The sequence below is a fragment of the Corapipo altera genome, unplaced genomic scaffold (assembly GCF_003945725.1).
Source record: "Corapipo altera isolate COAL_440 unplaced genomic scaffold, ASM394572v1 59, whole genome shotgun sequence".
NCBI lineage: Eukaryota > Metazoa > Chordata > Aves > Passeriformes > Pipridae > Corapipo > Corapipo altera.
In genome coordinates, this window is record NW_020884917.1 from 131,344 (window position 1) to 154,791 (window position 23,448).

The 23,448-nt window shown below is 38.7% G+C and overlaps 1 protein-coding gene across 16 annotated transcripts in view; it reads right to left on the reverse strand.

Moving 5' to 3' along the window:
* ARPP21 (cAMP regulated phosphoprotein 21) overlaps positions 1–23,448 on the reverse strand; it is a 196,840-nt gene that overhangs the window by 27,384 nt on the left and 146,008 nt on the right. For all 16 annotated transcript variants that reach the window (XM_027656000.1, XM_027656006.1, XM_027656005.1 and 13 more), the window contains 3 exons: positions 22,236–22,340; positions 19,575–19,838; positions 11,781–11,907 (listed from right to left, as the gene is read on the reverse strand). In XM_027656000.1, coding sequence (XP_027511801.1) covers positions 11,781–11,907; positions 19,575–19,838; positions 22,236–22,340 — 496 coding nt within the window. The remainder of the gene's footprint in view (positions 1–11,780; positions 11,908–19,574; positions 19,839–22,235; positions 22,341–23,448) is intronic.

Genomic DNA, 23,448 nt, shown 5'->3' on the forward strand with positions numbered 1-23,448 from the left:
CCATGCGCCCACACCTGTTTCTCTAATAAATCATATCATTCTATATACACAATGGGCCATATTATGGCAAAAATGGCTGCCTAATGCATTCCAAACACCACTGTAAAGTCATGCAATGCATTAAATGGAACCAAGTAGATTGAGCAGACAGAAACTGAACTCACTGTGCTCTTCTCCAGGCTTCAAATTGGTCAGAAAACTAATACGAGGATTAAAAAGACAACACATAGCCTAACTAACTAAAAATCTTAATAAAAATAAGTAGCTCTGCACCTTCACTTTCTTCCTTATAATGGAACAAGTAAATACATCAAAGTGGGATAACAAGGGGAAAGAAGGTACGTACATGTTAGTTCCATATTCTCTGTCAAACTGAAACATACCACATCAGCCTTTGTAGCCATTTGGTTAAGTCTCAAACTTGTACAGAAGAAATGAAGAGTGTGTAGGCAATTACAAATTACATTTGTTTAAATTTTATAAAAGAAAGAAATCTCTTCAGTTTAGTTTGTAAACACTCCACAGCTCACTATCAACACAGAGACAAAATGGATAAAAGCAGATGAGACCTTATCAGTGTGAAGTTTCCACCATGGAAGTATAAATATGGTTCACTGCAGATATACGTTACCTCAATGAAATTAGTGGGAGCAGTGTGAAGACTCAACAATGTCCTACAAACCCATTGGCATTGCTAGCTATGTTTCCTAGGCACAAATTTCTTGTTCCTTAAATTGCAAGACAAGATTTCTGGAAAACAGAGATAAGCAATTCAAAGAAAAGTAGAATAATATTTGCTTTATTTTACTAAGGAATGTTTTCTTCTTGAACAGGACCCTGACAACAAATTCATGGTTTCCCACTTTTATAGACCAGTGCTGAGGCATGTTTCTGGAGCAGAAAAATAGAGCTCTTTTCCCTCCTGCTTTTTTTTCCCCCTCATATCCTTTACCTCTCCTTATCAGAGCATCCTGTGCACTGCTCCACGACATGAACTGATGACCCATATCCTATAGGTTTCATTGATCCTTTCACTGACCGGTTTCCACTGAGTTGCCTGAAAAGCCCCAAGGTGAAGCGAGGTTAACAACACTCCTTTGGGATCTGTAAGGAATCCATGGGAGCTGTAAGGAACTGTGGTGTGGTACTGAGGGGTAAGGCTGAAGTCCCGTGAAGCTGTGTGGGCAGGAGAGAAGTTCAGGATGAAGCGGCTCTCAGCTGCATCTTTAGTCTCCTTAGCAGTTCACCACAATGGAACAGAAACTTTATATGATGTATACCACTGAAAATTCTATGGAAGGCAGTATTGATGATATGGTGCCCTGAGGAGCTTTTGGAAATTATTCAAGAGATATTAATACACCCAAGCACCTTGGACATCACCTTCTCCCCTCTGTAAAACAAGTCCTGCCATCAGAGGTTCTATGTGAGTTATAGCTGAGAGAGCACAAGAGCATTTGCCTATGTCAACACTGTAATACAAACCATTTGGTGATAGCTTGGGTATAAAACCCACTTTGTAAAACCCGTGTCCACTCTTTTATGCACAAATCACAAGCAAATTCATACTTTTCTGGAACAAAGAACATCAGGAAACCTAATTCAGATTTCTAATTCCTGCATTAGATGATAATTCTATTTCACCAAATTACTTTTTGCCTTGTGATGTAGCTGCATTTATAATTATTTATTGCCCAGCTCAAGGTTAAGTGAAGGAACAGACTCACTGAGATCCTGTATAAGCCCCTACTTTTCACAATGTGCTACAGAAGATTAACTGTTTTCTATTTCTCCAATAGAGACAGAATTAAAACTGCCATTTGATGCAAACTATTAATCCAGCAATCATTTTGAAGTACTACACTGCTTTTTATAATTTAATACATTTCCCCTCTTATTCTATGAAGTATTACTTGGCAACCTTAAAAATTCAATTTGTGCAATTCTCCTTTGTAAGACCTGTAAAAATCCAGTCTTTTGCACTCCTGCAGACTCGGTACCTGATGAAAGGTAGCTCTTAACAAAGAGCAAACTGGAAATGCAGCATTGCTGAGCAGATGCTATTGAAGATGTTCTGGTTTACCAGCATGCTACTTGGAAGCCCTGAGGACAGTGCTGAAGCACATAATAAATTGTTTTGATAACACAGGTTGACAAAAAGAGCAAGGTTACATACATATATATAGCCTAAATATTTGCTTGCTCAGAAATGGCTTCTTTCTATTCATTTTTTTCCTTAAGCAATGCCACAGGGCTAAAGTCCTTTAGAGGGAAATAATTCACAAGAAAAACAGTATTTACAGGCAAAGTCCACTACTTATTTCTTATGGTGGATGTGGGTTTTCATTGTATAAGCATATATATGGAACACCAAGACTGAAGACAATGAGAAATTCAAGTAATTGCAAAATTACAAACTAATCCAAACAGTAATATTTAGGAAAACACACTTAGGGATCCTGTCTGTACAGTCCCAAAAGGTGCTTACTGTTTTCAGCACTCAGTGGGAACTTCGGGTGTCCAACTTTTTACAGGTGTGAATGAATAAATAGCTGTCACAGTAAAAGCTTTTTCCTTCCCTTTCTGATTTACCTAAGCTCTCCAAGGAACATTTTTAGAGATGGAAAATAGCCCTGAATTGGATAGCCACTATGGTGGCTGCCTTAACATTCTTTTAGCCCCCAGATGCAAGCTCTCTGCTCTGTCCCAGGAGTGAAGAAGAAAATCTCTTCATATATATAAATATATATACACACTGTTCTTAGCACAGAGGGCCTCAAGACTAGCTGTAGCTCCTTGGTATGAATATGGTACAAAAATCATTATTGCACAGGCTGGCCTCTTTTCCTTTCCTTGTTCTTAAGTGTTTACATGATGGTAGTCAAAACACTATTTGTAGTCAAAAGACATCAGGATCTGGGAACTGCATTGAAAACAAAAATAAATTAAATATGTAAAAATGCAGAATGAAAATCTGTGTTAAAGTACTTCTAATCTCAGCTCTTTCCAGAAAAAAGGCACTACGTAAAAAGGAACTTCAGTTCAACATATTGAGTACTGTGCTTGTTTGTCTCTCCATTCTGAAAATTACATTCCTGATGAGAATATAGTCATGTCTTGCCACCAAGACATAAGCAGAAGCAGAAACAGAAGGTCTATTCGTCAGTTCTGGAGTGAATTTAACATAAAATGACTTGCATTTACAGATAAGGCTTTAGACTGGCAGCCAAGGCCGAGGAAAGAATCACCTCTTTCCTTTCTCAATCTACATCCTATCAGGCATGAAAGAATCCTCACCAGAATCTGCTGCAAGAAAACCTGTGTTTATCCTTATCATTCATAATGACAAATGGCAGAGATACCCATTGGAAGTGAAACCTCAGCAGGGACTATGTATCACTAGTAATAAGAGAAATAATTAAGCTGTTAGAACCAGACACTCAGACAGCAAATTCAATTTTTTTTTTTTTATTTTCTGTTCAATACCAATGACAGCTACCAGCCATCACGCATTACAATTAGCTCATGCTGCAGGAATGCTATCTGCTCTGGTGCATAATGAGAGAGCTGCAACAGAGAGCAGGACCTGGGGAGGAGGTGAAGAACTATTTGGAGAGGTATCATGTATCCTTGCCAGTTGCTAAGGTAACCAGCTCCTTTCTTTGGGAAGAGCCATGGGCTGCCTAATTCACACCTATATACATCAGCCTTATTTCACTTGCAAACAAACAAATGAGAACTTTAAATAATTGCTCGCTTGCTATATAAATTCATACGTTCTATATAACTAATAATGGTGAGTCAAAATAAAAATATCCTTGCAATTGCAGGGGGATGCTGCTCTTGTGGATAATTTAGGCAAACAATGACCGCCTGTAACAAAGGCTGAACAAAATTCAGGTAAAGACACGTGACTTTTTAACATATCAGGGCTGGTCAGCAGAACACCACTTCAGTTACTGGAACATCATTCTTGAGTTCCTCTGCCCTAAGACTGAATATATGCTGTGGGCCCTTCCTCCAGGCAGCTCATACCCACACTTCTTCTACTGCATCCTAACCTAAATAAGTGTCCTGTTCTACCGAGTTTTACAACTGCAAATTGTGCTTTGATTCTTAAATCCTCAGTCAATAGCAACTGTAAGGCAAAAGCTCCCTCCTTCTTCTCCTTCCCGCAGGACAGACCTCTGGTGTACATTTGGAATATTTCTTCAATTATTAGCAGAGACCCAAAAGCCCTCCTGCACTTTTCCACTTCTCCATTCCGCTGGTTGCTTTCATTTGCAGAAAATTTACAGAAAACTGAGGCCAAAAGCCTACAAACCTACTGTGAACAGCATGTCTGAAACAGAGATGGAGATGGCCTCTGTCCCTCCAGACAGGCCTTCTAGCATTTCTGTCCATGATAGTGCTCCACTAGTTCCACCAATGGCAGGACGGTATCAGAAAAGAAAAAAGAAAAAAAAAAAAAAAAAAAAAAAAAAAAAAGAAAAGATGAAATCTGTCTTTGCTCTCTGGGATTACAATACAAACCTCTCAATTATTCAGTGCTGGAAAATTCCATCACAAGTAGCAAGAGCACCACACATTGATCCAACTTTGAATTAGCAATAGAGATGTTGTAGGACTCTTTGGTAAAGAAAAGACAGAAATATAAAGATTCTTTGTAGACATTGTTGAATACCTTAGTGCTCCCTACATTTTAGTGTGGCTATTTTGAAGTTCTATCCACTGCACAATGCTGTTAAAATCTTTTTCTCTCTCTGTTGTTCCTGTGCATTGACTGACATGAGACTAACACATAACAATTCTCTAAAATAAAACTAAAATTTTAAAAATCTGTATTTTACTGTGAAACCCTTGGAATTCTGTCAGAAATTGATTAGATTTTAATTAGTATTAGAGAAGTTGAACAAAACTTGAGAAGCCTTGAAAGAAAGCCACAAATAAGTGCCTGTCTTAAGAGTCTTATGGCTTCTGAGCCTACCAGTGTTCTCTTCCCTCAATATTTGCTCTCTGTTGGTGTTAATACTGAATAATTAAACAAGTCATTTGAGGAAGAACAGAGCTTTTTGACAAAAGTGATTTTGATTGTTAATTTTCAGAATCAAGTATGCTGCAGGGAGTGTGACAGTATTAATTCTGCTATTAATTTAAATTACAGATATTCTGTAAAGCTGTATGCTGGTTCAGTACTGCTGCTGCACTATTGCTAAATGTCAGAGAGACAAAAGGATTTAGTGTTTCTAAGAGCAGAAATTCAAAAACTTTTAAGGCCCTGTCGTGGGTCTTCCAGCAAGCTTCTTAAAAAGTCTTGAATGCAATATTCAATCACAGAATCCTCCACTAGCAGTAGTGGAATGAAATCCAAAGTGCAAAATTTCAGGTAGCAAACTCCCTGTGGGTAGCTAATAGGTAACACTGAGGAGATGGATGGGTCTTGGAGCTAATCTTAAACATACACTACATACATTGGTGAAAGACTATAAAAGTGAGACCTCAACTTGCAAAAAAAGAATACGGAATATATAACCAGAACTAAGCAAGTTTCTTGCTTTATGTCCTTTTTTCCCCACACTCTTAATTCTCAGTTCCTTTACACCTCTAAAGAAAGCACTGTAAGAAAGACAGAGAACATCCCTGAACAGCAGAGATCCCAGTGAGCATTTCCTCTGAAATGCACAAACATGACTTAAAATCTCTCAACTGAGGCATCTGCCTAAAGCTGGAACCAAATCATAAAATTAAATGGGAAAAAAAACCCAAAACACACACATATGCACACAAAAAGAGGGCTTCTTTTCTCCAGATGTGATTTAGGGGGAAAAAAAATAAATCTGAAGAGCAGTCTCCTAGGTTTGCTACAGGCATCTTCCTGGTACAGCCATCACAAGTCTCTAAGGCAGCTGGTAGAAGTGCTGAGTTCTGCCTTATAGATGCTCTTGTGCTGAGACACTGTCTAAATGGAAGCGTGCTTGTAGGTAGAGCTTTAAGTTTCTGTGCAACTTAAACAAAAAATACTTGGACTGAAATTAATAATATTGGTGTGGATTGCTTCCAGATCACAATTTTTAACGTAGTCCTATTGCAATTCCTGCAAACTCCTTCTTGATTTGGTCCTACTATTTCTTGAAATTCTTTTAAATTTCAAAGCCTTACATCAATATTAATGAACACAGCACTACACCTAAGTATCTAAACCAGTAGGGCTCTGTCAAGACTCTGTAAAAATGAGATGCATCTCCCTTGTAATGCTTTCCAGGAGAGCAGTATCTGCTGAAAAAAATACAGCATTAAACACAGATGGACACCTTCTGTAAAAATCTGTTTCAATAGTACAGTAAGCAATTACTGTTAGAGAAACAGTGTCTTCAGATAATTAGATACTTAAAAATTGAAGTTGTTTATGTTTATAGAAGAAGAGAAATTATAGATGGAATTATGCAAACAAATCTATCATGGACCATGAGCTTCTGTCAGGTTGCTAATGAAGGTAGAAAGCAGCAATCTTTCTTTATAAGGTTCTCTAATGACCATGATAACAAACCAATTTTTTTTTTTTAGTGCTGCACATTTCCCTTCCCCCATTTTTTTTCTGGTGAGTATCAGTTTATAGTGATAAATGCTTTCAGAAGACAAAGAGGATGAAAGAAACTTGAAGATGACACTTGAATTATGCTGACACTGAAATGATTAAATTAAGTAAAAATTCAGTATTTCATTGTCAATTTGATTTCTACCCAAACAAATTTGTGGACTCTGTTAAGGTACATTTTGTCTTCACTTAAAATTTGCTTCCGAGATGCATTAAAGAGACAATTACCTCTTTTATCTTACTGTAAGCTGTAAAGGCTAATAATATAGTAGTCCATCAGAAATATTACCTTTCCTTCAAGACAAACATTTTCTGCTTAGAGAAGATCCATGCATACTGATTAAGAAAGGATTCTACAGCCAGGCAGTGTTCATATATATACTTTCGTCACATAAGGACTTTGTTTGCCTACCGTACACAAAACAACTATATTGCTTTTAGGAAAAAGCAGAGATTTCTTATGCTGTCTGAACTTTTCATGCTATCTGGGCACCGAAACAGGTTATAATGGCAACATTTGTTGATTCTTGAATGCATGAGAAATCCTAAAATCATTACATTAATTACAGGAATTACAGAACAACCAATTATGCTAAATAGCATCTTATTTTTGTCCGGAAATATTGCAGTGTAAACTTTTGGCTGGAAGATTTACTACAGTAGTACTACAGATTTTAGCTTTAATCTCCTCAAAAGATGATCTTCATTGCTGATGCAAAACACACACCACAGACTTTTACCTTACAGTGGTGTGATAAACCAAGCTAACAGTCTTTTAGAACTAGGCCCAAACAAGATAATAATAATATAAATATTATTTTAATAATATAAATACTATTTTATCCTTAAAAGTTTTGTTGCCCTCTGAAATTACCTGGAACATGATGCAAACCTACAACAACGAACTAAACTAGGAAAAAAATCACGTAATATGTTGCAGCAGCTTGTTCATTTATGAACAGCAGTAAGAACAGTTGCACATCCCAAAGTAATACTCAGGTATTTATCCAGCTCATGTTTCTGAAGCACTTCAGAGATGAAAAATCCTCAAAGTGCACAGCATTTGCTATAATGAAAGAAAATAGAGACACAGATATAAAATAACACATTGCTGATTTCTATTATCATGATAAGATAAAAATAATTATGGATTTATCATCAATACACCTCTGTTTTTCTATTCAAACACAATAACTATGATTGAAAACTTTCAAAACTATCAATACGGAGATAATTACTGAAGAATTAAAAACTGAGGATGTGCAATTTACAGAATACTGCTATATGTGAATACAGAAATAATATTCTCTTCTGTGAGGTTACAAAACTGGGGAATTCACAGTATCTCAAGTATCACTTCTTACAGAGTGGAGAAATTAATAACACCAACATATCTAAGTGTTTGAAAAACGAGCATACTGTTTTTGATAAATACCTGCCTGAACACACCTTAAGAATGCACTTAAAATGTCCTACACGTGCCATGGTGTGTGACAGACACCAGCTCAACCCTGGTCCCACTTAATGGCAACACTTTTAAAAACTTTCCATTGAGCAGGTCTGGACACAAGAATGGTGCAGAAGAAGCATAATGAAGAAGAGCAACCATGGCACGTATCTGAGTGAAACAAAACTACTTCTGTTTACAGACAACGACACTACATGGTTAGATACCACATTTTGGCTTGAAGAGAAATGAACACAATTCACAATTGGCAGAGGTTTTTATAAAATCTTCATGGATGGCACTGTTTGTACTACGCTTCTGCCAGAAATGGGTCACTTAGGTTCTCATATAAGGCAGCACTTAAGCAAATAAAAATAAAAATAGAAAAGGTAAATAAACACACAAAATGTTTTCATCCTTCTCTCCAATGATTTATTGTTGCCAGAGCTCTAATCTAATTTTAGGTGAGCTCATCTTTTTTTCTGCCCTGGAGCCACTTAAACTCAATATTGCTCTCCTTCCAGAGCCACGAGAGAGTAAAGGTTCCCTCAGCCACTACAGATGCTGTGCTGACATTTTACTTTAGCTGTTCACTGTAAAAGTCATCAATATTGCCTCACTCCTGAAGAGACCTTTTCTAACAAAAATGAAAACAAATTGCTGGCATTAGATCAAACTTTGACCTCTGCATCCCAATGTGGGGAAAGTGAGATCTGAACTCTTTGCTTTGCAAGCTTCCAAAAGCTCTTCCAAGAAGGCAAACTTTTTTTTATTTTAGTAAAATGTTTTCTGAGCTGCCAGGCTGAAGCTGCTTCCTTGCTCATGCTGTCAATATGAGCTAGCTGGCAGGTACAGGCAGCCAGCTGGGGCTCCCATGGGCCTGCCTGCACCACAGCTGTCCTCTCTCTGAAGCAGCAGCAAGTGATGTGAGGTCTTTGGGGAAACTATTTCAGAAATCATCTTTTCGTCTGCCTCCTTTCCATCTGTTCACTCTTCCCATCCTCAATATTCCTGCCCTGAACTCTATTTCACCAGCACTATTGTCCTTCACGTCTTCTTTTTCCTGTCCCTGGTTATCCCTGGCTCCTCATGTGCTGATCTAAAGCTAAGTCTGTGTGGGAAGAAAAACTACACTCTGAAACGCTTGTGGATTGCTATTTTCTGGTCATATACAAGTTTCTACAAAGATTTAAAAGGATTTTTTTCGTGTGATTACTCTGTTAGGTTTCCTCAAACAACCCTCAGAATACCGTTTTGAGTTCATCTTCTAATTTCTATCACATTTGATGGAGAGATGAAATCTTCAAAGACATGACATTTCTTCAGGTTTGTAAAAATCAATGTATTGAAAGAAGAGAGACACAACCCAGCTCACTTGCCCTACTGTCAACAGGCTACAGCAAGAAGCAGAAGCTACTTGCCGTTTAGGTGCCAGCAGTCAATCTGCTGTGGTGGTGAAACACCATCTCTTGCCCAGCAAGCAGCTACTGGGCATCTAAGAGGAGCCAAAAGAGATGAGGAGTTTGCAGTTGAGCTGAGGCACATAAGGAACAAAATGAATGTTTGTGAGGAGGCTGATGGTAAGAAAAGCAGATGCAGTGATGATACCAGGCATGAAACCATCTGAAACTATCATTGAATCATCTGGGTTTTTGGTGTCTCAGCGCTCACAGTGCACCACCTGCAAGAAATCTGTAGTGTATGCTTTCCTATACTTTTAATTCTCATGTGACATATTGGAGAGCTATTTATTTTCCAAATTCCAAGGGCTGCAGTTGAACATAAATCTGAACGTTCCTTACACCATCTGTAGGAAACTGCAAGTTTCATCCTGTCACATATATCACATGGTCGGACAATGACTACGGGAAAGGATGTATCTGAGGCCAAAGGGATGAACCAGTTTGCGGAATTGTTCTCAGCCAAGTCTCAAGATCTGAGAATAGCTAAACACTTATTATCATCACCACGGCAGGGAGTCTAAACAGTAGTCACAATGTTTTCATTTTTAAACATGAGATAAAAATAATGCTTCCAACTGAGTAGGCAGCTGAAAGAGCGAATTGCAGGAAAAGACTGATGCGCTAGAGATTTTACACAAACTCTTTGACTCATGTTTTCCAAACATGTAAGGAAAACGATGAAGTAAACACTGAAACAAAATTAGCATTTGCATCTCTGCATTGTCTGTACTCAAACACAAGAGCTTCTGTGCTACCATATATCTTTAAAATACGATTTCCTCAAGATCAAACAACTGGATCTTCTCCAGAACATCACTCATGTGCTTCAGACCATCTCTTGTGGACTGCACTTACCATAATCTCCACTGTGTTATGGATGTAGCATTAAACTGATAAATATGGTTTCATAACAACACAGTAGATACAGATAACGTCACCTAAGTTGATTTGCATTTAGGTTCACAGACCCACTATACAGAGATAATAAATATGATACCAGACTGTCAGGCAGGAGAAGCTAGAAGAGACAGATAACCTTTGTGTAATACTTCACCTTCTTCTCTCTCAGGAATGTATAACATGAAGATATGAAAGCAGACACAGTCAGTCACCACTGACACCAACCAAAATGTCACCAATTTTATTAGAACACAGAACAGCATAAAAAAAAAGTAATCAATTGCTTAGTTAGAGCTGTGTTTGCTGTGTCTTTGTCTTCCTGAGTGCCTGAGAGAGTGGAATAAAATTGCCAGCAGTCACATTATGGAGACAGGTTGACAGGCTGGATGACCTGTTCACATCTCATGTCTGGGCTCTTGACTTGCATCTTAAATGACTTTCACATCAATGCCTTAGCAGGGAATCTGCTTTGCCATTCAGAAGGGTTTCTGCCAAACTGAGATCAAACAGTGAATGCTTTGTCCTACCTGGCACATCTGTAATTGCAAGTCCTACTGGGAAAGCAACACCCTCCCCTTCACCTCCCCCACCATACACCTGGAGTTATTGTTTGGGACACCCTATAAGGGGAGGTATGTGATAAAGAAACAGACACTTAACAACTTCAAAAAAATCTCCAACACCGGAATTGTTTATTCCTTGAAACGAGAGCGACTCCCTCAATACCACAATTCCTGCTCTCCAGCAACAACACCAACCCAGTTCTCTCCATGTCCCTCTTACTCTGGAGTCATCTGGAGTGACATGACACAGCAGGAAAAGAGACCGGTTCACTGTGAGACCTGCTACTCACTCTCTTACAGTGTAACGGCCCCCATTCCAGCCGCATGTCGCTGTGGGAAACTGGTCCCCATGGGCACCAACTACACAGACAATCTTGCCGCTCCTCGTGCTCAGGGAGAGCAGAAGATGGTGGAGCACAACTGGCCCTTTCTGCATCATTGAAGACCTGTCCACTATGTAGAGCCATACAAACATTTGAGGAGTTTCCACAATGAAGGGCTACCACAACAGTTGACTTGAACATGCAGTGTAACTGCCCACATCAGTTCCCTCTCTCTGCCCCATCACATGGAGCATGGACACTGAGGACACGGCACTGCATGGAGGACAGCAGGGGTGGAGAATGCAATCTCTGCTCTTCCATTGCTTGGTATGTTCAAGCAAAATGTTTTCTAATTTGTAATTTTCATTGTATTTTCAAACAGAACAGTGACCAGCTTTCCTCTCCACTGTTCAATTAAAACACAACCAATAGGTTTCACCAGCAAAGGCACTGCAAGCAGCAGAAGAAATGAGTAACAGAAGTACACACCTGCTTGCTGTGCAGTCTGTGGGATCTGTTGACTCCGCTGTGCGTTGTACTGAACTGAGGCAATGGGTCTGTACTGCTGAGTTGTTGAGGTAGGGTACTGACCAGACGGGTAGTAATACACTGGCATCTGCAAAGAAAGAGAACAGCAGCTAACTGTAAACTCTAAAGATTAAAGATTCATAAAATAAAACAGAACTGGAAGAGGAGCAAGAGTTCGAGTCAAGCATATTAGTGGTAACACGAATCAAGAGAAGTGGTTTGCATTGTCTCTCATCAAGAATCACCGCTTGCTTCCAGCTTTGCTAGGAAAAGAGTTATCAGTGCCCACATTTCTTTTCAGATAATTCAAGAAACAGGAAAAAACAGAGTTTTAATTGAAAGAGACAAAAATCAGACAGAATTCATAAAAAGTTACATGCATATACCAAAGGAAAAATACCACAGTAGTTTTTTATCACACTACAATATCAAAAGCTGCAGCAAAATGGATGCAAACAATACCTTCTGTATCAACATTACACACACAGACAGCATGTTGAACCATGAAATGAACTGTGGAGAAAATGGTCCATTCGAAGCAAAGAATGGCCTAGAGTAAACATATTTAGAAGTGACATGGAGACCAAGATGGAATGTGTGTGCCCTAAACACCTGTAGGAAACAATCATTAAATTCATGTGTCTGGATAACAGCTACATCCTTCCTTACATGAACATTTCCCTCTCAAGCCTCTCTTGCACTTGGTGTGAAAACAGTTCAAAAAACAAAGTTGTCTTCTTGCAGGAGCTAAGAGTAGGCATTAAGTCAGCAAGTTCTGCTAGATGGGTTTCTTTTTTCTATTATTATTGTCATTATAGAGCAACGTGTACTACATCATTTTATCACACAGACGAACATGCAAGTTTGAGGGTGTCTGAAGTTAAATATTTCTCCTATACATGCTATATCACTGTTACTGAGACATTTGAGCTAAAAAGCTCTCAACTGATCCCTCACAAGTTCAAAACACTCAAAATTTTTCATTTTCAGCTGCCAGGGATGCTGTGGGTACCTGACAGAGTTTGGCAGTGTACGGTATGAACAGACTGCAGAGGGGCACAGGCTCAGGAGAACGTTGCTTCTCTTGCAACTTCTGCCACAACTGTCAGCATTTCTTAATAAGTCATTCAAATTTTTTCTCTCTTTTGTCTAGCATTTATCCTACTCAGACATATTCACAGAATCATACCAAATGCTTTTATTTTATTCAGACAAAACCAAGAACTACTTTTGCCACTTTTATTTGCATGGAAGAAATGTTCCTCAAACAGCTCATTCAACTTGATCACCCATGAAGTGTTAGCAAAGTAAAGGTACCTACATCCTTTTGCATACTGCTAGGACATCATAAGAGAGATTAGAAATTTTCCTTGGAAATTTTACAATCTCAGATGAGAAAAAAAGGCATAGACACAAAAGACTAGGCAAGAAGAGGTTATGGATGGCTACTTGGGCAAGTAGAAGACTACTGAATGGGTAACTGTGGTAGGAAAAGTATTAGGATTAACCGAGCTGAACTTGGTGGTGTTGGTAAAGTTAACCCCCTAGACCAACTGACAGTCAACAGCATCTGTCAATCAGATGGCTGAATAACCATTCTTTCTTCAAGGTCTGTTAGTTTTTTCTTCAACCAATTGAATTTCTTTTTCCTCACTTTGCTAATACCAGATTCAGACAAGTATGAGAAAAACAAGGTTTCGATCAGAAAACATTGTAAGCTATCCTCTCTCCAGACAATACCAAGTGACACCTAATGGCTACAGCCTGCACTCAAGTCATTTGTTTCGTGAGCGACTAAAGTAACAAAACCAAAATGCTTTTGTAGAATGGACAACACCATTATGAATTTGCTTCTCTGCAAAATAAAGTCACAAGGGACAGTAAAGTGGACGCAGACATTTAAGGTGCAAAATCATTTTTTAAACATCACAGCAGCGTAAATTGTGGATCAGGAAAGTTTTGTGTGATGAACTCATCTTGTGGAGAGATGATTGTTTTCAGCAACACTTTACCACAGTAGACTTGAAAGAAATGACAAGACTTACTCTAAGTCAAATCAATGCAAATAGTTAATCCTTCCTTGGAGCAGGGGAACAGAACAGACATTCTTTCAAACATTCTTTATTTTCTATTCTACAAACTAAGGAATATTAAACCCCCATGGAAATACTCTCACTTTTCTTGCCAGCATCTTAATCTCACTTAAAGGATTTAAATTTATTTGATTTACCCTCAGCTTCCTCACTTTCCTTGTGCAGACAAGCCCCCAGATATTTGAAAATACAAGAGCATTTGAGAACAAGAAGAATTATCTCTTGGGGAATGATTCTGTAGGTATTAACTTTAAAATATTGAAGAGCATAGGTTGTGAAGTGGGGTTTACAGCTGAACACGCTGAGCGCAAAAACAAATATTTCACCACACAGATAACACCTCAGAGTTAGTCAAATGGCTTTCTCCCTTTCTCTCATTTTCTCAGTTCATTGGAATACATTTGTTATATAACCCACTCAGAAGCTTATTAGAGTGCAATCTAGCAGCATGAAAAATGTAAGTAGTAGAAGGGTAAAAAAAAATTATTTCATTTATAAAGATTAATGGGTGATTTGCCAGTAATCATGCACACATGACTTGCAAAGAAGAGGTTTGGGTTTTGATACTTATATTGTGGGGTGGATTTTGTTTTTTTGGTATGGGTTAGTTGTTGTTGTTGTTGCTTGTGGGGGATTTTTTGTTTGGTTTGGTTTTGTTTTTTTAAAGAGTTTAGACATTAAAAGAAGGGCTTGGTATAAAATATAGATATGGTCTAAAATAGGTCTTTTGTGCTTGAGGGGCTTGGAAGAATCCATTTTCATTTATCTTGAGTACATCTCTGTGTCAGTAGTTGAAACACGTTATTTATCCTTTCTGATTCTACTTTAGTGAACAGTGGAATTAGAGGGATCAGCGATAACATGTATCACTTACATCATCTACTATGATCCTCTTGAATTTTTTTAGTTTCTCATTGCATCAGTGTTACTAACACCTTTACTTATGTGCTCTTCAACAAAAAAAAATTACATTTCTGTAGCAGGCTACTGACATGACAAATTATATTTGAATTGCTTTCCCACGTGAAATGCACAATCTAACCTTGGACCTTTTGCTTGCAAAACATACTTCATTTACAGAACCAGAAAGTTTCCACGGCATTAACAAGCATGCCAAAACAGATATATGGTTATCCTAAAAATAAAATTAAATTACAAAAAAAAAGTGCTTCTAAGAGCATAACCTAAGTAAATGCTACCTTCTTTAGTTTAAAAGCATAGTTTCTTGATCTTAATCCTTGACACTGTGAAAAATCCCTCCTTTTTAATAATTATCATGGAAAGAATTAAATATCCAATACCTTGGATATTCTTATTTTGAAGGTGAATACCTTCCTTGTATGTAGGCTGATCATTCCACCAAGTTCTACTTTTTCTCTCCTACTCAGTACTTTACTTAAGTTTAAACAGAACTGGGCACATCACTTAAGAGACATTCAAGAAATGCCACGGACAGACATTACTTTTTCCTGCTTCTAATGTGCTTTGTTTATAGATGACATGCAGAGACTCCATACAGCACTGGCTTTCCATTTTGTTCTGTTTACATATAGTTTGAAACACATTATGAGGCTGGGTGTCTCCTGGACTGCTCTCTAGCAGCACCCCTGAAATTCACTGGTATATTTTCCCATGGTAGGATCAGGAGTCCAGAAACCTCTCAGGATAATTTTACTTTCATAAACTACCTCCCTAATGACTTACATCTTGATTCAGTCATCAGACAGGTATTCCACCTTCTCTTAAGATTCCTGATATCCAGTAAGCCTTGGATTAACACCTTCATCCAGATGATTAATGATGCTGATATTATTGCTAATGCAACAGCTACAGTTACATAAATGGGAGTGAAGGCAGCAAGAGAAACCACAGTGATGTACGGACACTTTGAGGCACCATTTCTTCCTAGTATCTAACTGACCGAGATCAGTCATTCTTCAAGGGTTTTTCTCTCCTCCCCCCTCCCCCCCAATACTTACAAACAGTAAGTAACAAAAAATAATGTTTTGTGTATGATAACTCTAGGATGTACTCCAATATAATTTTCCGAGATCATCAAGGAAAGACCTGTTCATTTGCAGTGACTCCCCAACTTTCTTCATAACAAGTTTCATAGAGGAGACATGCTATGAATAAAGATTTTGTCTTAGGGTAGCTATTGACTTTCCAGGAGGGGGTTTCTGCAAAGAGACAGCTAAAATTAATGATGACATAAAATTAATCCAGGTGAAAAATCACTCAACATGTGTTGAGGCCTCTCCAGGCCTCTCCAAGAATTCATGCCATCTCACTTTTGGACATCATTTTGCCAAAGAATAAGACAGAGGTGAAAATAACTTTTAAGGGAGGATATCATTTCCCATTGGCATAATACTCTCATTTTTTCCATTTCTTCATTTGCAGAGGCAAAGGCAAGCACCACTGATAGAGTACTGCAAAACAGAATGTGGGCCCTTGCTAAAGTGTCTGGTCCCATAAGCACTATAGAAGAAATACCAGAAAGAGAAGAAAAATGAAAATAGAGGAAGTAAAGATGCATGGTTGAAATCTGTGATATAAAGCAAACAGTCATTTGCTGCTAAAAGTCCCTTTCAGCAAAGCCAGGGTTTTGGTTTTTTGGTGTGATTTGTTTTTGTTTTTGTTTTTCTCTCTACTGGTTGAAAAAAGATAGATTCTTATTTTCAAGTTACTAAATCATGACTGTTGTCAAGCTAGGGAATAGTTGTGATGAAAGTAGAAGCAAAAGAAACATAAGAGGTCCTCTCACCTCTTCTTAGGCATGTCATTTCAAATCTAGTCTGTCTCTACATTGATACAGACTGGGAGAAAGAATCTTGGAGAGTAGCTGTAGAGCCACATTTAACTGAACTTTAACAGATTAGATAATAATTTAAATGTAGTACTACTGTGTTTGTAGACTTGGAGAGCGTTTCTTTCTCCTCGTTTCAGCTGCCAAAGAAAATGATCACACTCATAGGACCTCCACCCAAGTTTTTACTGCTATTTTCCAACAGCATACAGAGCATCACAGCCAGCCTTATCAGCAGTGCATTTACAGGAACTAATTAGTCATTAGAGTCATGCCTCTTTTTCACTGGTATAAATTCAATAGCAACATTTAAGATATAAAAATGCTTTTACATTGATTGCATTGCATTGATTAATGTATCACGTAATGTTTTGCTTCCATTACCATCTTTATTGTACCTTTTTTTTTCAGCCTGCCTCAGACCACCTGCCTTGGCGTCTGAGAGAAGACTTACTATTACATCTAAGCCCCAAAGAGTAACAACAGCTGATTCAGACTGACAATAGCCACTACCACAGTGAAATTGTGCCATGGGCAAGACAAGGAGTCCACCTGCACAGAAAGCTGAGCTCTCAGGGCAGAAGAACTACTATTTCCCAAGGATTCATTCATCTTTTTATAAGAGGCATCCCCTATTTTCCATACATTAGTATGCTACAATTAGTATCCAAACCACTGTGCCACATTCTAGGACTGAAGTGAATGAATTAAAACTTGAAATGTCGATTTAGAATTTCCCCTCTGTGCATGCGGATGCAGAGTGGCTGCCTTCTTCTGTCACTGGCAGACCAAGGCCACTGTGCTTTCACAGGACAGGGACACAGGTAGCAGGGACTAAACCCTGCCGTCCCCTTTTCCACAGGTATCTGACAAGGATTGTTTGGAAGAGCAACAAGCTGGAGATAAACGGTGTTCGCAGATGCAGAGGAAGATGACAGCGCTGAATTTCTCACCTTTCTACAAACCCCAAGGACAAATCATTCCCCAGTGAAATAACTGAAGTTGTTACAAAGATATTTTTCTGCTCTCAGTAACTTTCCACTTTTTTACTGCACAGGATGAAAATACCCATAAGTACTGTATTTGGGTTACAGTCAGAGACACAGTGGCCCTTAGACACACCAGTACTGTACCAGTCCTACTGCAGCCTGTACATGAAAAGGCACCTCCTCATCACTGAAGAAGTTAACCTGCCTCTCAGTAGCGCCAAAGCAAGTATTAATGAGGGAAAACAGCTTCCTCAAGGAACACTACACCATACTGAGTAAAAACCCTGCAGCCTGTGGCACATGCAAGGGTGAAATCCAAGGCTCAAACACCAAGGCTCGGTCACAGGGAGGCAGGAGCTGTGGGCAAACCTGCCAAAGCAGTCTATACAAAGTCAACCGAGATGGGGTCTAGCTGAGATCCCAGGGAGAGCCGCACACCTGGTCTCACCCCCAGGAGTTAAGGAGGCGGTCTGGGGTCCCCTATCACGGCAGGTAGCACGATGCTGCAGGCCCCACAATTTCTGGCAAACCCCAGCCAGCAGAGCTGGGAAACATATCACTTTGCCTGCTGCGGAGACAACCCGTAAAATGGAGGTGCTCGCATTTATCTGCTTCACTAGAAGTGTCATGAGGTTTGATTAAACGATGTTTGAAAACACTAAGAGTACCTGGGGGCTGTACATGAGGACTGAAGCTTGGACAGCCTCGACTTACTCACTTAGGGAGCACAATCTAGGTGGAGAGACAGATACACCAGGGAATTCTGCCCTTTAGTTCATTTTTTCTTTCCTGAATTAAAAAAAAACCCACTACATTTGGCAAACTATGAAATATCTTTCCTAGTAATATTTTCATTTTTTTAAAAAATCACATTATATTGAACTTCAGCCCCTTAAAACATGTTCTTGGCAAGCCTTCTCTGAGAAAAAACAGCCACATATTTTCTAACCACAGAAACTACGTATGTCCTCTATGGGATGTCAGCATCCAGTAGTCCTCAGATTTCTTTTATTAATAATTAGTGATCTAATTAACTAGATCTTTAGGCCACTTAAAACATTGTAACAATGAAAATTCTTCATTCCTCTGGCAATACAGAATTCCATTAACAAACAAAAATGGAGATTTTCAGTAAGCAGCAGTATACAAACAAAGAAAAAAAAACAAACTAGCAGGGTTTATAATACATTTATATTAAAAGAAATGGTGAAGTTTTGTACTTTATTTTTATATATTTTCTTCCAAAGGACAAAATGAAAACAGAAGAAATACTATTAATGCCATTTAAAGTAGAGTTTAAACGAAGTTATCTATAATTGGATAAAGAAATCTATCTTTTTAATGTGTATGCCTTGAAAATTGGCCAGAAAGTCATCTGTGCATTTTACTTCTTGACAGTAATCACTTTCAATATTCTGTAAAGGTACCCAGGAGACAAGCAGAGATGTTTGGTAGTGAACAGTAAAACATAATCAGTCTTCAGGAAGACAGTTAAAATTACTGATCTGTGACATCTCACATGTTCAAGTCAATTAAATATGATTAATGACTACCTGGGCTGATGTGCATGTTGCTCTTTTGGTATATATACAGAGAAAAAGGACCATGGATATTTACTCACCCTCCTCCTTCATATTCATGTGCAGATGTGTCCTGGAGTACAAACATATGTTCAGAAAATGTTTTGAGGATAAGGAAGGGATTAATGAAATCCAGGAAATGATAGATGCTTTGCAAGTTTGCTGCTGCCTAAAAATCTGCTAAGCTCTTACCGGGGTGTGGGGGGGAAATCTAGAATTTTTATGTTCTCTTTCTGATGTTACAAAGAGCTCCATGCTAAACTGGTAGGGAAGGTTTTGCCTACCTGAGCAGGTGGTGGCGGTTGTTGCACAAAGCCTTGGGGTGGTGGTGGCGGCTGCAGTACTTGCTGGGATACTGGTGGACCTGAACCTGTAAAGCTTCCCGGGGGAAGCTGTTGACTTGGGGAAGCCATAATGTAACTCGTCTGCTGGGCAGGCTGCTGTAAGAGAGGCGATGGGTAGACAGGACCAGAAGGCGATTCAGGGTTGTCTCCTGATGATTGACGACTTAAGCTCATCTGGTTAAACTGTGCTGTCATGTCATCTCGCTGCAGGGCAAAAGGCAGTAGAAAATGATGTAGACATGATGTCTGCAGTAGACACACAAATTAGCAAAACAAAATAGGTTCAGAGCATGAGGGGAAAAGGAATTGCTCAGCTCAAATCCATGCCAAACTTTGCATGGATGTCTACAAAAATGAAGGCAATTAAAATCAAAATCACTATAAATGCTTTGACAAATATTTCTAGACTGCAAGGTGAATGGTATTATTTGGCACAAAAGCCGATTTTGGCTCCTACCTTGCCCCCCTCACCTTCTTTTCCAAAATGACAAGTGAACTTTACAGTGTTCAAAAGAAGACATTTTCAATACAAAGGGCATGAAAATAACATTACGAATACTTCTATCCCCAAACACAGAATTTGTCAGCCAAGCACATGCCGGTAATTTCACCTATGTTTCAAATTGATCCCAAGAGGAATTCAGTAGGATTCAGGTGCAGACCTTTTCCTTTTTGGACTGTTTTGAAAATCCAAGGTTGTAAACACAGAGAAGATAAAAAAAAGCTAAGCTTTCTGTTGCTATTTCAAGGCTTTTTATTCTGCATTGGAAAGAAATAAGTACTTTATTTGACTGGAGGGGGAAAAAAGAATCTATGGTAGGATGAACGTATCAAATAAAGTCAATGGACCTAAGTTTCATTACATGCTGGTAATAGCATAGGCATTCTGGACAGAATCTGTTCAGTCTTGCAAAAAAAAGAGTCATACTATTAAGTGCTCTCAAGTTTATTCTGTGAAGGTCAAAGATTTACAAATGTGGTTCTAGGCATCTTCATTTATGCCCATATCATAAGACTTTTAAATACTCAACATAAAACTCTATTGTATGCTAATATTCAGATTACAGATAGGAAATAAGCACTATAAAAATGTGTTTTGCTTAGAACATTCATATTATCTTTTAAAAGGAGACTCCAGTTTTGTTTGCAGCCTGGTGGTGTTCATTCTCCAAAACCATCCAGCACAATGCATTTAATGTCAGGAAACTTCAAAATATGTAAAAAGAAAAAAAAGGTTGCTTGTGGAAAGCACTGACAGAGACTGCACAGAGACTCACCCTCCCAACTCTGAGAGCAGATACCATGGATCAACACTTTAAACACTCCCGACAGATCATCAGGTGGTATATGGAAGTAATGCTATTAGCTTTACTATCATCCCACATTCATATTCAGGTACATAAGTTGTCTGTCTGAAGGTGTTCCCTTAAAAACCTATACTATTTGTTATCTGAATGGCAAATGACTGCAAACAGATTCTACAAGAAACTTCACTGAGCCAGGAATGCCTTTGGATTTGCCCAATAAAGAACAAGAGCTTCAAAACTCGATAATTTGTACAGTGTTTGTATAATGTAATGTACATTGAAGACATTAATTCAGGTGAAGTTGCACTATTAAGTTAGCCAATAAAAATATCAACCTTCTTATGACTACAAACCCATCACACTCTAGAACAACCTGATATTCCTGCAACACACTTTTCAAGAGAAATAGCAGTGAGATATGCAACTTTTGTTCCGCACGGAATAATTTTTATTGTCCTTTAAATGGTACCACTCATCTACCAGGTACTAAAAACACTATTCTGTCTGCAAGGATCCACTTGGCTTTGTTTCTATCTCTTACTATAACTACATGACATCTCTACTTTGGGAAAAAAAACCCAAAAACAGTAATAAACAAGATTACTAGAGCAAGAGAGAAAAACAACAGAAAAAAATTTTGTAGTGCCTCTTAAAATGTCAGCTTCATTTTAGAACAGTATAATCTTCGCCCTGTAAGCACCAAGCCAGAATCAGACTCTAGAAGAGCACTATTTATTTTGATTATACATGTCCATTGGTGCGTTGTCATGATGTACAGTGTACCACACCTTCTGTAGCTGGTTCACTGCTACCCTCTTTCCCAAGTGCTCTGGTATCATCAGGGAATAAATCCAGGCAAGGGATTTAGTAAATAGATAAAATAATATAAAATAAAAAATAATGATTTCTAGAGGTCTCTTCTCCAGTCTTTGTGGACAAAAAAGGGGGATAACCTAAATCTCAACTATTGGAGTTAGCAATTTAAGATCCTTTAACATTAAGTGACAAGACATAAGCTCTTATCACAGGCACAACAAAATATTTTTCTGGAGGCTCTGCTCACCACGTAGAGAGCCCTGCTCCTAGCAACATCCTTCAGGTTAGCTAACCAGAATCAGTGGGAATGTTCTCACAAAATGCTTGTCAGTACCAAAAGCATTAAGGTAAATGGGTATTTATTTAGATAGGGTTCTCATGTGGGACACCCATCCTTGCAGTGCTCCCCAGAGGCTCCTGGGCATAGTCATGCTCACATCCCCAGCTTCAAGGAAAGAAAAAAGAAAATCTTTAGTACCACAGAAAACTGTTGCGTTGGAGAGACTGGCAGGAGATGCTGGGGAGGATAAGAAACTGCTGGATATTGGACTGACTGAGAAGATGGCTGCATTGTCTGAACAGGCTGCAAAATAAACACAGTGAAAGACATAAATTCAACCATTTAGAGAGAGATAACCACCACCACCACCACCTTTGTTATTAAGAACAAAGGTATCAATCACAGCTCTGAAAATACAGGTGACTCATCACCAGCCCAAGTACAACAGGTCAGGTACTGCAATTTTAGACTTCATTTTAGCCTTGTATCAAACAATTCTTTATTACAGACATTTCTGCCTCTTTTCACATATTTGATGGATGTTGGATTAAATAAAGCCAAGCTGTATCTTCTTATTACTAATGTGAGCAAAAGTGAAATTATGATTCTACATTTAATTTACGGAGATAAAAATGGAAGAGCAGCATAGTATAACCACGTATTTGAATTTTGCTTTTAGTGACTGATTTAACTCCGAGTGTGTCATAGGCAAAGGAATAATGATTGTAAAGCTGCTTTGTCAGAACACAAGAATTTTTAAAAAAATTATGAAGAACAGGCTGTGAATTACCAACAGACAGGCCATCAGCATTGAGCAGATGTTTATCTAAGTGAAAAAAACAATTTTCCACAGCACTATTATCTTGGAATAGCTTTAGTATTCCTTTCATTTTAACCTCTCATATAACTTCGTACACAGGTTTGGTACTAACCCTGTCTTCTAAAACTGTGAGGACCAGATCAAGAAATAAGAGCCATAACCATGTAAGTCCAAATTCAGTAAAATCAAAGCAACTTCACTGAATTTAGACATTGTATTTCTGGGTAACCTGGGATGAAATTGTGCCAAATTATAAAGCTGCACAAGAACTGCAGCAGATCTTGGCTGCTCTGTGACTAAACACAGGATTCTTGCTTGAGTGGTTCCCTCTGCCTGCTCTGCTCAGGGAGAGAGGCATGCAATCCACAAAATTATGTTTGAACCAGATCCAAACCTTGCTGCCCGTGCTTGGCTACACCTGGCCACATGCCACAGCCAGCCCAGGGACCAGAGAGCTGACACACCATGGCACTGTGCTCAAATCAGTCTGCTCTTCCCCTCTCCTGCTATAGCTCCAGAATTTCTAGCTCAGAGCAGGGTAATGGCAAGAACATGGGGTGCAGGCAGAAAACCACCAAGTTGGGGCAGAGG